Below are 14891 nucleotides of genomic sequence, written 5' to 3'. Positions count from 1 at the left end.
GGTACCCACTCTGCAAGCATGTTCCCCGATGCAGATACTGGAGACCATGTGTAGGGTGCCAGCTGCGCCAAGATGGCATAACAGCAGAAAAACAAAACATATGGAAAACAAAAAAGTGGAGACAAAATACTTTGCACAGTTCAAAAGGAAGTTCACACAAAGTTACCTTGTGCCACTCTAAACTCATGTCAATTTGTGCTAGTTGGCGGGCATTTCCCTCTCCTGGTACACACTCTAAGACCACACATTTCTTGATAAAAAATGAGCAGAATTATGAACGCAATGCAAAATGTTGAAAAATAGTATTTATTAGCACCCAATTTACATAATTATATGGTACAAATGACACTTACTTGCTGCTGTAACATTAAATAAAGCTGCTCTTAAAAAACATTGCTTATTTCTGGAAGTCCATGTGATTTTGCTCAGCACAGATTGCAGGTACAGTATACAGCTATCCCACTTCACTACTATCATACCAATATAAATACCTGCATGGTCACCTCAGTGTGGTCTCATTTTGAACTGCACACTAACATAAGCAGATCAATAAAATTTTAATGACAAAGTATTTACTTGGTTTAATCAGGAAAGTGAATGTAACTTGAAATATAAGCTACCAAGAAGTTTCACAAAACATGAATTGCAGTGAAAAATAGAAAATCCAGGGTTGCAATTGAGATGCTCAAAAATATACTGGTGTATTTCAAAATAATCTCCCACAGAATTTTCTATCTTTGACATTTTAGATATTCATCCAGGATTTTAAAATATTGAAGTTTAATATGAAATGTAATGTTTGATGCAGCATTTTCATTTAAAGCAACAATTTGTATTTTTTTTATGATAAAGGCTTATCAAATGCTAAAAGAACAAATCACTATTTCTGTCATTTCCCATGAATAGAAAGCCTTTCTGGAATCATGAGTTACACAAAGTTTATGGATTCGTACTTCCAAGAGAACTATTTCCTTCACAAACTAGAAAATAGAATATCTGACTTAAGATAATATTCACTTTTATACAACAGTAGCATTTAAACAAGGTAATTTGGTGGTATCGTAATTCTGACACAGCCTTGTACTGAACCATACGCAAACTGACAAGCAGACTGTATTACTCAACAAGCAGATACTTCTCATTTGGATCCACTGCTCTGCAAGACACTGAAAGTCCAACATTTTTTCAAAGTAGTCATTCTAAACTGGCATGCAACATCATAACTTCAGCATCCTTCTGCTGGGGAATCTTAATTTCCTTTAGCTGTTTAACAACGAGTTTACATATCAGTAACAGTAGCCATTTCCTATCAACTACCTGTCATGAAAGTGACCCCAAAAGAATAGGAGCAACTGTAATTACTAACATTTAAGTGGTTACAACCTGCATTATCTCCTGTGAAAGGAAACTGCCAAGTAACTAAATCAATAGTTGTTTTTGTAGGAAAAAAAGTAGTAGAGGATACAAGCAACAACAACAAAAAAAGAAAAAGAAAGTCCAAACTGTCATTATGGTGAGAAACACATTGGATAATTACTTTAGTTTTATTATTTTTAGTTCCATAAGCCAAAGAAAATTGTCTGAAAACATTCTTTGTTACCTGATAAACTTCTTTTGAAAGAAACCAATTGAAGATACTTGTATGAAACACAATGCAGCTAGCAGACACGCTGACAAATGCCAAATAGAAAATGTTACAGCAACAACAGTCTTATCATGAATTCTCTCCTACAGGTTTTTCAGATGCATGATTCAAGGAAAACATAGCACAAAAGTGCTTTGCAGTCTGCTTAGGCTACAAAGGTACAAGAAATTATTAGCTAACATGCTCACTTTGCATTTCCAGAAAAAGTGCTAACATATGTGACAGTCTTCAAAATCTGTGTATGCTTGTAAATGTCTGACTGCAAGACGACAACAATTTTAGGAGCCATACATCTGAAAACAAGCTACACTCAAAGACTGCTATCTTGATGAAAGAAGAATAAAAAAATAAATTCTTAATGGAAAAATATTAGCTTGAAGTCCATCATTCATCCCTTAAACAATGTTTTTGGCTGTTTTTAGTAAGTAATCCAAAATAATGAAAGTATTTGGCTTGGTAACAAGTTATCCCTTCCCTTTTAGAAAAGTACAAATCCAGCTGTGTGAATCTTTTCTCAACCTTCTACTTAACATTCTGGCACTAAGACCAAGGGCTTCTTGTAAAAGCAAGCGAGTAAACTCTCCGAGTGAATGCAAGCAGGCAGGGCTCGAGGACCTTGTGAACGCAGGGCTTGGAGCAGCTTTAAAACACATGCAGACATGGTTTAAACATGGTTTTATCTCCCTGGACCACAGCATGGCCTGGCAGCACAAACAGGGCCAAACTAGTTTAACACACAACACCACAGCGTAGACTCAATCAGGAAGAAACTTGAGCTAAAAAGCATATGCTACTAAACGTTACCTTAGTTCAGCAATAGTTTGGATTTCCTCAGCCACCAAGTATCTACTGACAACAAACCAGTTCAGACCTCTAAATTGCACTGTTCAACTGCACTTTCGGATTCTACAGTTGAATTCGGATTCTCAAGAACATCATCTTAATTGATACAGCACTCCATGAGTTTTGACAACTCATTTGACGAGCAGTAAAATTAAGTCAGTAGGTGGGATAAGAGAACTCAGTACAATGAAAGTGTGTTATGAGTAAGGAGGTGCAAAAGAGCCTTCTGGTGGTTGTGGGAAGATTAGGCTGCAAGTGAAATCCCACTACTCTTCAAAACACTCTCTAAAAGAATATCAATAATGCTTTAATAATTTATCTTGCCCTGAGAGCCCAATGCAGATGAGATTCTAAGATTCCAAGAAATTATAGTCTATAGAAAGATTTAAGTGATAAAGTTAGATTAAAAAAAAAAAAGATCTGCACAACAGGTACGTCAGCATAGGCAGAGATATCATTTAAAAGGGCAGATTTCCCCAAAATTCTCCCTCACAGGATTAACCCCATCTGCTGAACAGGGTTATTTGAGCAAAGACTATTTACACAAGAGTCATTCTAGTTCCTCCCCTGTCGATGTTTGCTGCTATGCTCTACAGTACGTAAGATTATCTGTGAGTTATTCCTCCTGAAGCACCTCTTATGTAACTGGATGAATTAAACACTGTCTACTTCTACTAGTTTCACTCCTGCTCAATAAAAACATCGCTGAGGGTTTGACTGGCAGTTTACAGGCTGTTAGTTCCCCTAACACTATTCTTCTATAAGCCTAAACCCATCAATGATGAAACAGTCGAGACTGTTAATGTATTCTAACTCCATCAACTAAATACGCATCAGATTTAGACAGAACATTCAACCCCTTATGGTTGAAAAAAGGAAAAAGAGTCTTTCCTGAAATGTTTTTCAGATAGGGAAAGGTAGTAGACTTTGCAGAAAAATCTTTGCCTCCTCTCTGTAATTCAATAAGAACAGCTTAAACTGAGCATCACTGCAATGCTTACCAACAGCAGATGTCCAAGAAAACTCAAACTACCACGCCAAAGATTGCAGCATTTTATACAAACCAATTAACTTTATGTTTTAATCATATTCAGATTTCATTTTTTTAACAAAGACCAAAACAATGTCCAGTGAATATCCACAAATTTCAGAATGTTTTAAAATGCTATATTATAAACAGTATAATGTTTTCACAGTTATTTCCACGAGTCTTATAAGAGTTCCAACTCCTCTGTTAGAAAGCTGAAATACATGTGTACTGAAGTGAGTTACAAATTAATTGGAACTACTAGGTCAATCCACCTCTCATTTGTATGAAAAAATAACATTAAAAAAAGATACAGAAACATTGATCAACATACGTGAATGGTTTGGACACTCCTTTATCATATTATTGCTGAACTGGAAAGCTACAAGCTACAGTTCACAAGTGCCTTCACAAGCAATCTGAAGGGGGAGCATTTTACAGACTAGGATAAATATGAGTGATGAAAATGACACTATGCATGTAATGTATTACTTTTAAACATGAAGGTAGTGACTGATGCAAAAAAAGAAAACTGAGAAACAAGCCAAATTATCATTTCTGCTTTCCAAATCTTGTGGCTTTGGTTCAATCCTAACAGACATCACAAAACAGAGCCTGTTATTTTTTTAAGTAAATGTTCATCCACAAGGGCAAGAGTGGTCCCATTACAGCTGTCTGAGGTATCTATCTTAGCACAGTCGGGCCCCCAACAAGAGCATTAATTTAAGAAAAAGGTTCTGTTCTTATTTAAGTAGTGACTTGTTAGAAATATCTTGCCATCTCCTCTGCTAAACTGGTATAGTTTTGAAATTTGAACAAATTACTTCTTTGACACAAAAGAACTTGTATATGCACTAAATTTTGTCTTACGTACAGCCTGCAATGAATGGATGAATGAATAAACTTAGGAGTGACCTGGGAAAGCCTCACTGAACTTGCTCCTCTGACCCTTTAAAGGGTTTCCTTCGTCCTCTGAGACAGTGCCAGGCTAAGTCCTGCACAGGTTCCCAGCCTGATGCTACTGAGGTCGCACCAGTCCCGTGGAGCAACACCAGTTTTGGACGCCTCACTGATCATATTCTCTCTGGAGTTCAGAGAATGATCCGTCAGCTTGCCTCACTGACAGGCACACAATGCCAAATACTGTCACCGTCTACAGATCTTCAAAACAAAAATACTACTACTAATAAAGATTTTCCAGTAGAATCTCATTTAATATAATGCTGAAGAACCTATTAAGGTTAGATCACAAGCCTGATGGTTCAGCAAGAGGGCTCCATTAAGAACTCTGCTGTAGTCTTTCGGTGTCCAGACACAGGAACAAATACACTGGCTGCATCTTCTTCCGTCACTCAACCTACCTTACAAAATGTGACCCACTGTAAGACAGATTTTACAAAGCTGTAAACTGGACCATAGAACATTTACTACTTACAGGCCATAATAAATATTTCACAAAGGTGTCAAATAGTCTCCCTAAGACAGTACTGAAAAGACCCTGCCAAACCACATGCTGCAAACACTCCCAAATACACATCTTCAAAGACACCTGAAAACCTTTATGAACTGATGGTTATGCCTGCCTTTTTAATTTTTTGTTTCCTTTGATACAGACTAATACTTCTGCCAATCAAATACTGCCCAAGTGACTTATCAGTTTATGGAAATCGCTGCTCCTCAAAATCACATTGTTAAAGCGTAAGTATGGAGGTGGGGAAAAGGGACACATCTGAGATCACACAGACATACTGAAAAGGATAGTGTGATTAAATCCTTTATCCTTTACATATTTATTCAAAAGGACAAATTTATATTTACTTTGAATTTACAACTGCAAAATGACCCTGTATGGCCTAATCACGAAGTTGTATGTAAAACGTCACGCACTTACTCAAACACATTATGTAAAGGGCTGATTTAACACCACATTAATTGAAAACATATGGCAAAGAAAAAGAACAAACCTAGGTACTATACAGTTGTACAGACTTGTACAACTTGCTAAAACAATATTTTACCAAAATGAAGATGAATGAGATCCAAAAATATTAATCAGGTTATCTTCCTAAAAGCAGTAAACAAAGTCTTTTACCGCATATCAAAACAATTTTGTCTTTTTGTCTTTTGAGGCAGAAAAATAAATGCATTGCCTAGGACTCTATAATAATAGTGAAATAAATATTTTCCACAATATAATTATATCTAGAGCTTTTTCCAAGTTACTTCAAATTATTTTGTGCGAGTATTTTGGTAACTGAATCAAGTATGTGAAAACACGCACTACAGTGATGTAATTTAGAATTAAAAATGAGAATATTTAAACCTAGTGGATCAATTTTCAGCATACGGAAGCACTGCAACTTCTCTTTTTCATTTAGTCACTAGTACAAAATCAGTAGCACAGGTTAACATACACAAAAATTTCTGAGTTAATCATTACAAAATATACTATGTGAATTATATATGGGAAAAATCAGTAATGGGAAAACGCGATATACTGAGTTGCACAAAAATGCTTCTTGCAAGAATAAGCATTAGGTCCAGTTTTATTTATATTACATATATACATATATGTGTGTATGTACGTATACATACATATATACACACATACATATGTATGATATGTGTGTGTGTGTGTGTGTGTGTGTGTCAATCACATTCATGAAATTACCAATTACATCAAATGTGGAAGAACTGCATATAAAAGGGAGGAAAATAAAAATACTTTAGTGCCTGTAGAAGTTCAAGCTTACAAAGAATAGTATTAATCATGAAGCAAGTGTTAAGTATCCAGCTGGAGAAGAAACAAATACAAACCGAAAAGTGAAGACGAAACCTGAGAAGCAGCAATGCTTGTAATTATTTAAAACTGTCAGATAAGTAAGATTTGTGTGTGTGTGACATGAGCCATAAGACCAAAAGTTTGGACTTCCTATGCAAAGGCATCATGTTACAGATTAAAAAAAATAAAAAGTAAATTATCAGATTACTTCCAGACTAAGTCCAGCAAGTCATGTATGTGGAATGGTGTTATAGGCATCAAGCTATAGAGAAATGAGCTAACAAGCTGAAAACAAGAACAGAAGTTGTGTATAAGGAGTCGGCTAAAAATAGCTCGAAGAATGATGAAAGGAACATTAATATACAACTAGGGCTAGTGTGCACTTGCAGGTTCCAAATTATGAAGACAATGAGTAATATTTCAAATGGCACAAAAGAACATGACTTGGAATACTGATGTGAAATTACAGAAAAGAACTGCTAAACACCAGGTAAATTCTCCTGTCAGTGAGATACAATAAAAGGAAGTCTAATCATTTCAAACATACATAAAAACCTCACTGTCCAAGACACTATTAAAATGCACAAGTCTATAAACCTGCTTTAGCAAGCAGATGAACTAGATAACCTAAATAATCTTTTCATCCCTAACTTCTATGATGACGTTCAGAAGACCTGACAGGCTCATGCACAATACCCTGCAGTCCTACAAGTATGTGAGCAAGTACAGTAAAAAGACATTGACATCAATTATGAAGACCAGCACAAAAATATATATACTCCACAACCTCTTTATAAGGCTACATTTGTTTTTGTTTAAAGGCACCTCATCCTCTAGCTATTGCCAGCTTTAAAGAATCACATTTCAGTGATTTTCGTCTTTCAATTCACATTTGAACAGCCACTTCTTACATTCCAATTGTAATCAGAATGACCGTCTTTAAAAACAAGCATGCTGGCCTATTAGTTTTATGTACAGCAATTTAAACAATTGTAACTATTTACTGTATTGTGTAAGCAAAAGCACAACATTCATTTCATACTCACACCATTATCCTTTGTATACACAAACTCAAGAGAACTCTTAATACTAAAACATTAAAATGCACCCATGGAGTCTTCCCTTACTAGACATATTTAATACAAGTTTACAATATATATATATACACATATATAATATACATAACTTTTAGAATTTTTCAAATAAATCTTTGTAATTCCGTTTCACAAAGAAATAAAATAATGACACTGAAAGAATAGGAGTCAAGTACACAGAACTCTCACAAAGTTGAATGCTCAGTTTTGCAGCCAAGTTTTCCCCTTTTCATCATAATCAAAACACATTATAAAAACTAAATAATCTGAATTAATATTGTAGTCACCTGTTTAATGGTAAACGTTCTAATCTTATCTATGGAAATATATTGCATATCAGTATCATGAAGTGACATATCTGAATATTCTGAGCAATAAAAGGTATTCCAGGGTATTTTAGCAGTAAATACAATGTGTTGCAGGCTCAAACAGCACAGATCAATCTTTTATTCTAAATAATACAGTTAATCTAAACTAGTTCAGCTTAAAACATGGTCCCATCCTGAAACATCACTCTAAAACAACATGACCAAATCCTATGTCGATATTTTTCAATGATTCCTTTTTAAGAAGTGTCAGTTTAAAGGTAAAGATTTATCTATCAACTTCCAGTCTTAAACTTAAGTTGGTATTTGAAAGAGTTGCATTGGGTTCTTTCCTACTCACATCAGCACCACACCACTTCCAGCATAAATTCTGCTTTTCATTTCACTTAAAAGGAAAACACCAACCCCCATAGACTTGGAGAAGAGTAATAAAAACTTTGAAGATGATGCGTAACAGAAAAGAATCCATGCACTTTCCTTTAGGAAGGGATAAAGAGAATAAAATATCGATTTAAAAGTTATTTGTCATTCAGATCAACAGATGAGCCCTGAATATACAAACAAAGCACATTTGTTGAATAATAAAAAAAAAAAAAAAAAAAAAAAAAAAAAGCATTCATTCTTCACATAACGTGATCAATGGCACAATACAACATGTTAAAAGTTCCACAAGTATTAAAGTTAGGAAATACCTCCAGAAATAGCAGAATCTTTCTAATTGGTGGAACTCTGTATGGACATCTATTACAGTAATACAACTCATATGGAGTATCAGGTATAGCTTTTATCTTCAAATGAATTAAAGTATTTCACTGTTACACTTAATGCCCTGAATGACACCTTCTTTATTTTATTATTTTTTTAGCAGGAACAGAAAGAGGAGATGAACATTTGATAATTATACTGTAAGAGAGTTCCTTTGGAAAGATTTGTGATTATTTCTTGTGCCAGACCTCCAAGGATAAACAGTATTATAAATCTGAATAAGTTAATTTGCTACTACAGTATATACAGACTGCTTCAGTCTGTTGTTAATTGTGACTAGACTAAAGGCTCAGCTTCTAGCCACACACTAATACAGTCTTTAAAAAAAATTATATATGTTTTTTGCAAACTAAGTATTTGCTGTATAACATAAAAGATGTAACAAAACTTTTCTGCATTTTAATTTTTGTTAGTAATTTTCCTTTAACCACATTTATCTTAGGCTAGCAGCCAGGTGGCTGAGATTAACTATCAGCTACTGCTCTCTGAACATTATCTACTTATTAATACCAAAGGGATGATAAAAGTGCCTCCCACATGGCACAATAATGAACATGTGAACTGACACTTTTTCCAGGCAATTTAATTTTAAGCACATTAAGATTCCCCTATGAGAAGCATCCCAGGAAGTTTCCCTCTTTTCCCGCTCCCTGAAGCAACTGGACTCTTCCTTTCCAGTATCCCGTTTTATTAATAGAGAATACATAGACCCAAGTTTCACCCAAGGCCTGCCTGGACGAAAACTCACACCCTCCGAAATAAAAGCGCTTCTTTTGTTTTTGAACTATTTGAAACTGAGAGTTTCCAAGCTCTCAGCACCAGCTGAGCTCACAGAAACCAGAACAAACCTTAATTTAGAAAAGAGCACCCTGCAAAAACTAAACACTTACAAACATTCTCTGAATTATAGGGCAGGGTAAGGAGACTCTTGCCCCCTTCTCTTTTGTGCAGCTGGTTAAATATATACAAGCTAGAGTTGAAAGGGAAGCACTCTGTCATACAAACACTTTAGCCAGAGCATCTGCTCCTGCACTGGCAATATAGCATTTGGATGGGTGGAATGCCACATCATGAATGGATTCATCAAATTTTTTGCGATGAGCAGTAAATTCCTGGATGCAGGTCTTGCTCTCAAGATTCCATAAGCGAATTGAACAGTCATGACCTAAAAAAAGGAAAAAACAGTTTTTGTTATAATTCTCATATTTGCCACTGTTGTGAGAAAGGTAAATAATGAAATTTAATGTACTTACTGCCAGACATCAAATACAAGCCATTAGGGTCAACAGCTAAACTTGTAACTGCATCTAAGTGAGCTACCATGGAATGGATCAGTTTTCCTTTGGGCGGGGGGAACAAAACAAAAACAAAAAGAAAAGATTCATGTTATTTTCTGCAATTGACTTATCTGTATTCATTGCCTAAACCCTACCACAGCCTACATTACTATAAAAACAAGATCTTGTCCCACAATTGAATACAGTTATACAAAAAAGTCGTTCTTGTAATATTTACCATCTCAGAATAGCAATGATACCATTATTACCAGCTTCTTTAGTCCTTTACATTGTGTGCGTCAAACCACCCTGATGCTGCATTAAGTGTGCACTTTAAATATGTCTCAAGTGACTTAAGTTCAGCAGCAATATCTTGAGTGGAAAGGAGGATAGAGGCCGAGTACACTGGTAAGCAATGAATAGAAACCGAACAGGAATAAGGGATACATTTATCAACACAGAGAGAATCAGTGTTTTATTCCATCTTCTCACTATTTACTGTAATGATTTTATATCAAAAATAAGAAATCAAAGGTCATATTTCCTTTTTTTTGTTGCAGAGAATAAGAAAGCATAAAAAATGGAGATGCCAAATATGTTTCCTCTACCATTACAGAACTATAAACAAATCAACCAGCTATTTTCAGCTTTTTTCCACAGTTTCCATTGGATCCTTTGACCACTTCTCGTTTAACACAAATCAGGGTAGTGACATGTAAAATCAACAAGAATACTAAGTTCTTAACTTAAAGACAGTGTGACCTGGAAGCAAAGAAGTCACACATTGAACATCCTCAAGATTCCCAGGAAGAAGACCGTATTAATACTACCATTCCACTCAGAAATTCCTTTAAATGAAGTAATTTTTAATTACTCACCTTATTGTGACTTCCCCTACAGATTAAAAAAAGTATTAAAATTGTCCAGCTGCTTCCACCAAAGCAAGATCTAAAGATAAACGCTGAATCAAATTGAGAATGATGCCCTGCAAGGGAATTTCTACCTCCAGACCATCCAGATAGTGGTCTTAGAAGCACTGAAGTAGTGCCCAAGCTTCCTGCCCTCAGACAAAGATAGCAGGCACAATAGAAGAAACATGACCATGAGTACACGAAAACATACCAGAAGATCTCTTTTAATTAAATATCGACAACACCCATATTTAAGGCATTTAAAAACAACTGACAGAGAATGTTGCAAGTTCTTCATTACTGACCCAATAAAGTTTTATATGGGCTGGCCATCTTCTGGTGTACTGGTGAAAAGCTATTTCTCTGTCAGAGGATATTCACCTCTAAACATCTCCTAGGATTTATGTGAAGAATATTAATCACAATGAAATTCTGTTTCTGTTTTATACAACTGCTATGACTAGGCTCTGCTGGAAAGATACCTACCTGTATTGTTGTCATAGAATTTGATGTGTCTGTCCTCATGAGCAGTGATACTAATTGGAAGAGTTGGATGGCTGATGACTCTGTTTATCTGACAGGAAGAACTGACTGCTAAGAAAAAAGCCACACATAACACATGTAAATTGCTACTACAAAATAAATACGTGATCACTCTTATTAATAACATAATTCCTACCTTTAAAAAATGGAAATTCTTTCAATACCTTATCTACACTTTCTTCTAAAATACTTTTCAGATTACACACACAGAGGCATACATTAACCATACATACAAGTGTAAATACAAATAAACAAACAAGGTCCACACTTTCAGACAGATGTGCCACTTACGATTCAGAAATCAAAAATGAGTGAGAATACCTTTTTGCATTCCCCACCTTCACATACCTCTTTCTGTCAAGCCAAACTTTCTCCATAATATACAGGCAGTTGAGGGAGATTAACATTACAGTCAGCATGTTTTGGAAACAAACAGGATTCCCCACCTTAACCACCACTTAACACCACCAGCAGCAAAAATCTACAATCACTTGATACACAGGGATTAAAATTCTTCTTGAAGAAAGGGACACTAGACTACTCATAGTAGCATCACTTTTCTAGTCTTGAAGAGTTTTGAAATATCCAGACTATACATGGTCTATCCTGCCCTTAAACTCCTGCTACTCACAGCAGGAACTAGGAAATTGTAAGAAAGAAGAATTTTTGGTAGTTTATGTTTTGATTAGAAATCTAGAAATTGTTTTGATCCACAGACTAGTGCAAGAGGGACAGATGAGCAGAGGAAACAACTGCTTCACAGATCATCCAAATACAGTCAACTCCCACATGAAACAAGCTAATGGCCAAAGGACACTCAATATCGACTAATCAAAATCTTACCAAATGAAATAAAAAGACCACTGGAGGATCACTTGCTACACAGATGGTGAAAACTTTAATTTTACATCTTCCTCTAAAAATCTGAACCTACAAAAAATGCCAGTATCCACAAAACACCCAAAATCATCAAAATGTAAATTACTAAAACCACCTAAAGTACTTCTTTATAGCAAATGACATTTTATCAGAGCTGGCTATCCTCAGCTTTAAAATGCCAAGTAGAACAAGGCCCATAATGAACAGTGATAACCTGGATTGGCCGGGGACAGAAACAGATGATTCCTTTTACTCTTGTATGATTCTTGGTTTTTTGTTTTTGGTGGTTCTTTTTCAATATATAGATACAGAAGTACTATAGTGCCTTTATGTAACTAAAAATACTAATAAGCTATTGCTGGTTGTCACATTGCTCTCCTTTTAAGAAAAGGAATATTCCTGAATTATGGTAAAGAGAAGGGCAGTCAAAAAAAAAAAAAAAAAAAAAAAAAGCAAAGCTGGCAAGAGGGTTATTTCCTATTAAAAAAAATATAATTAGACAGCAGAACTTCAGCTCATAGTAGTCTCTCTCCAAATGCAGAGGTAAAGTAAGATCTTGACAGAGAGTTCTTAAAGTTTCCTCTAAAACATCTGATGCTGGCCATTGCCACGATCCAAGGCATTACAAGGAACCCTGTGAATACGCTCTTCCACTGGAGTTTCTGTTGTTCTACAGTGAAAATCTCAAACAAACCCTACCAGCAAATGAACTAGAAGCATACACAAAAATTTTTAAAAAACTTTTTCTTTAAAAAAAAAAAGAAAAAAGGCTACCTTTGATTGGGAAAAAAAAAAATCCTCCTCCCCCATTTTTAGAAAGTAAAATCAACTTTGTATTTTCTTGATATTACTATTCTTCTGCTATTGAAGTGCCCATGAGATCTGGTATAGTAATGATAACTGTGTTACATCTTAAAATGCAGCTTATAACATAATTTATATTATAAGCTACCATGACACTGTCTGCCTATTATTTTGAAAGCACTAAAAAGACCATTAACAGTATCTGATCTAAAGCAAGCAAGTTTATTTCTTTTTTTGATACATACTAGTATCTGCTCCAGACTCCAGGGTAAGAATTCGTTGCCGGGTCTCCATGTTAAAAATGCTAGTGTGTCCACTACTAAATGATGCTACCATGAGGCTTGGGTCACTGCTCACAAGATCTACTGATGAAGGGATTCCCATTTCTAGAAAACAAATTAGAAAACGCTTCTGTAAGATTTAGTCAAAGCAAACAAAAGCGCTTGATATCAAAAAGTTCATCTTTATGAAAGGAAAAGTTATGTGACCTTAAAACAAAAATATCCCTCCAGAACACTATTTGAAATGCTGAAACACAGGCTGCTGTCTTGTACATATTATACCAAAATATTACTTCAAGACTAGCATGCCATCTTATTATAGATTTTAAAATCTAAATTATACCAAGAATCTAGATTGTCTGCTTGATCACTACTTTTATTCTATTTCTTTGATATGCACAAAATCAGACACTGGGCTAGAACTACTGTGTTAGAAGCCCAAGGAATCTAATCTAAAAAGGTATTACAACCCTGGCCTGGATCTATTCACTGGCTATTCCAAACCACTGAGGGGGTGGAAGGGGATTTTCATTCTGGGCAAACCAGAAGCAAAAGCCTAATGGAAACTTAGCGTCTGAACTGCAAAGTAGAAGCGTTACCCTCCATGGCTCTAGTAACTGCAGCAGATAATCTGCAGGAGTTGGATTTTAGATACGTGTGACTGTCCCCCTATGTATAGGTATCTATTCAACTGGTGCCACAGCAGGAGGGATCCAAACTTCACTGCCCCGCAAAAATATTCATAAAGATGTAAAATCCACCAAAACAGACAAGCAAGTTTTCTACTGAGTGGACAAAATTATGGCAGCCTAAACACAGACACTCAAAAATTCAGGTAGGGTGCTTTTCCATACCTTGATTATCATTAAAAATATTAAGAGCTGGAGCAATTTCTGTAGCTTTCCATAAACGTATAGTGCCGTCTGACGAACAGGACAGCAAACGCTGGTGTGCTCCACTGTATACTAGACCCCACACTGCATCTGTATGGCCTACAAAAGCACCTCTTAGAACAGAAGGATCTGTGAAGAGAATGACAACAATTCACATTTCAAAACAAAATACAAGTTACATCAATAGTAGTATCCTGGTCTCTGTTTATGAAGCACCTTTAATAAGCTAGTCGATAAAGAAAAAAGTGTAGATAGGTCTTATCAATGCAGAAAGCTCACTTATCCCAGTGTAAAGAATATTTCATCAGCATATCTGGCATTTAGTTATCTGATTTGTAACTAACAGAACAAAACAAAGTTTCAGCAAAAGGGACCATATCAAGTTAGTCAGCAACACAGACTTCAATTTTAAAAATCAACTCTCAAGTAGACATTAATGGCATAAGAGTCTCTTTTTCCAAAAGTCAGCTTTGAGGCTCATCATATCTGAAGCTATGAGAAGTTCAGAATGTTTTAAAACACAGAAACAAGGCTGACACCCATTCATATTTGGTAAACCTTCTGAACTGGCAATTTGCAGACAATGTTAACAACTTTGGTCTCAGACTATACAATCTCTTTTTATCTCATATGCACAGCAATTTGTAAAAGAAAAGAACATTAAAACAGACATTTGCTGTACTTGCCAAAGCTTAGGTCCAGTACTTTTTCAACCTAACTGATTCTCAAAATTGTGATAAAATCAAAGTCCTTTTTATGAAAACACCAAGCCAATCTTCTCATCAACCAGTATTAAAACAAAAATTTACTTCTAGTAACTG

The 14891-nt window shown here is 35.4% G+C and overlaps 1 protein-coding gene across 5 annotated transcripts in view; it reads right to left on the bottom strand.

Annotated features, from left to right (window-relative positions):
* Positions 1-290: 290 nt before the first annotated feature.
* The window catches only part of STRN (striatin), a 69653-nt gene continuing 55052 nt past the window's right edge, over positions 291-14891 (bottom strand). For 4 of the 5 annotated variants that reach the window (XM_062572081.1, XM_062572082.1, XM_062572084.1 and 1 more), the window contains 5 exons: positions 14032-14199; positions 13142-13282; positions 11157-11264; positions 9736-9822; positions 291-9647 (listed from right to left, as the gene is read on the bottom strand). In XM_062572081.1, coding sequence (XP_062428065.1) covers positions 9478-9647; positions 9736-9822; positions 11157-11264; positions 13142-13282; positions 14032-14199 — 674 coding nt within the window. In that variant the 3' untranslated portion in view covers positions 291-9477. The remainder of the gene's footprint in view (positions 9648-9735; positions 9823-11156; positions 11265-13141; positions 13283-14031; positions 14200-14891) is intronic. The other variant, XM_062572085.1, reaches the window with a different exon arrangement.

This window comes from Rhea pennata, chromosome 3, assembly GCF_028389875.1.
Source record: "Rhea pennata isolate bPtePen1 chromosome 3, bPtePen1.pri, whole genome shotgun sequence".
In the NCBI taxonomy this organism is placed as follows: domain Eukaryota; kingdom Metazoa; phylum Chordata; class Aves; order Rheiformes; family Rheidae; genus Rhea; species Rhea pennata.
The sequence above is the reverse complement of the archived record's forward strand: the minus strand, read 5'-3'. Positions and strand labels throughout refer to the sequence as shown.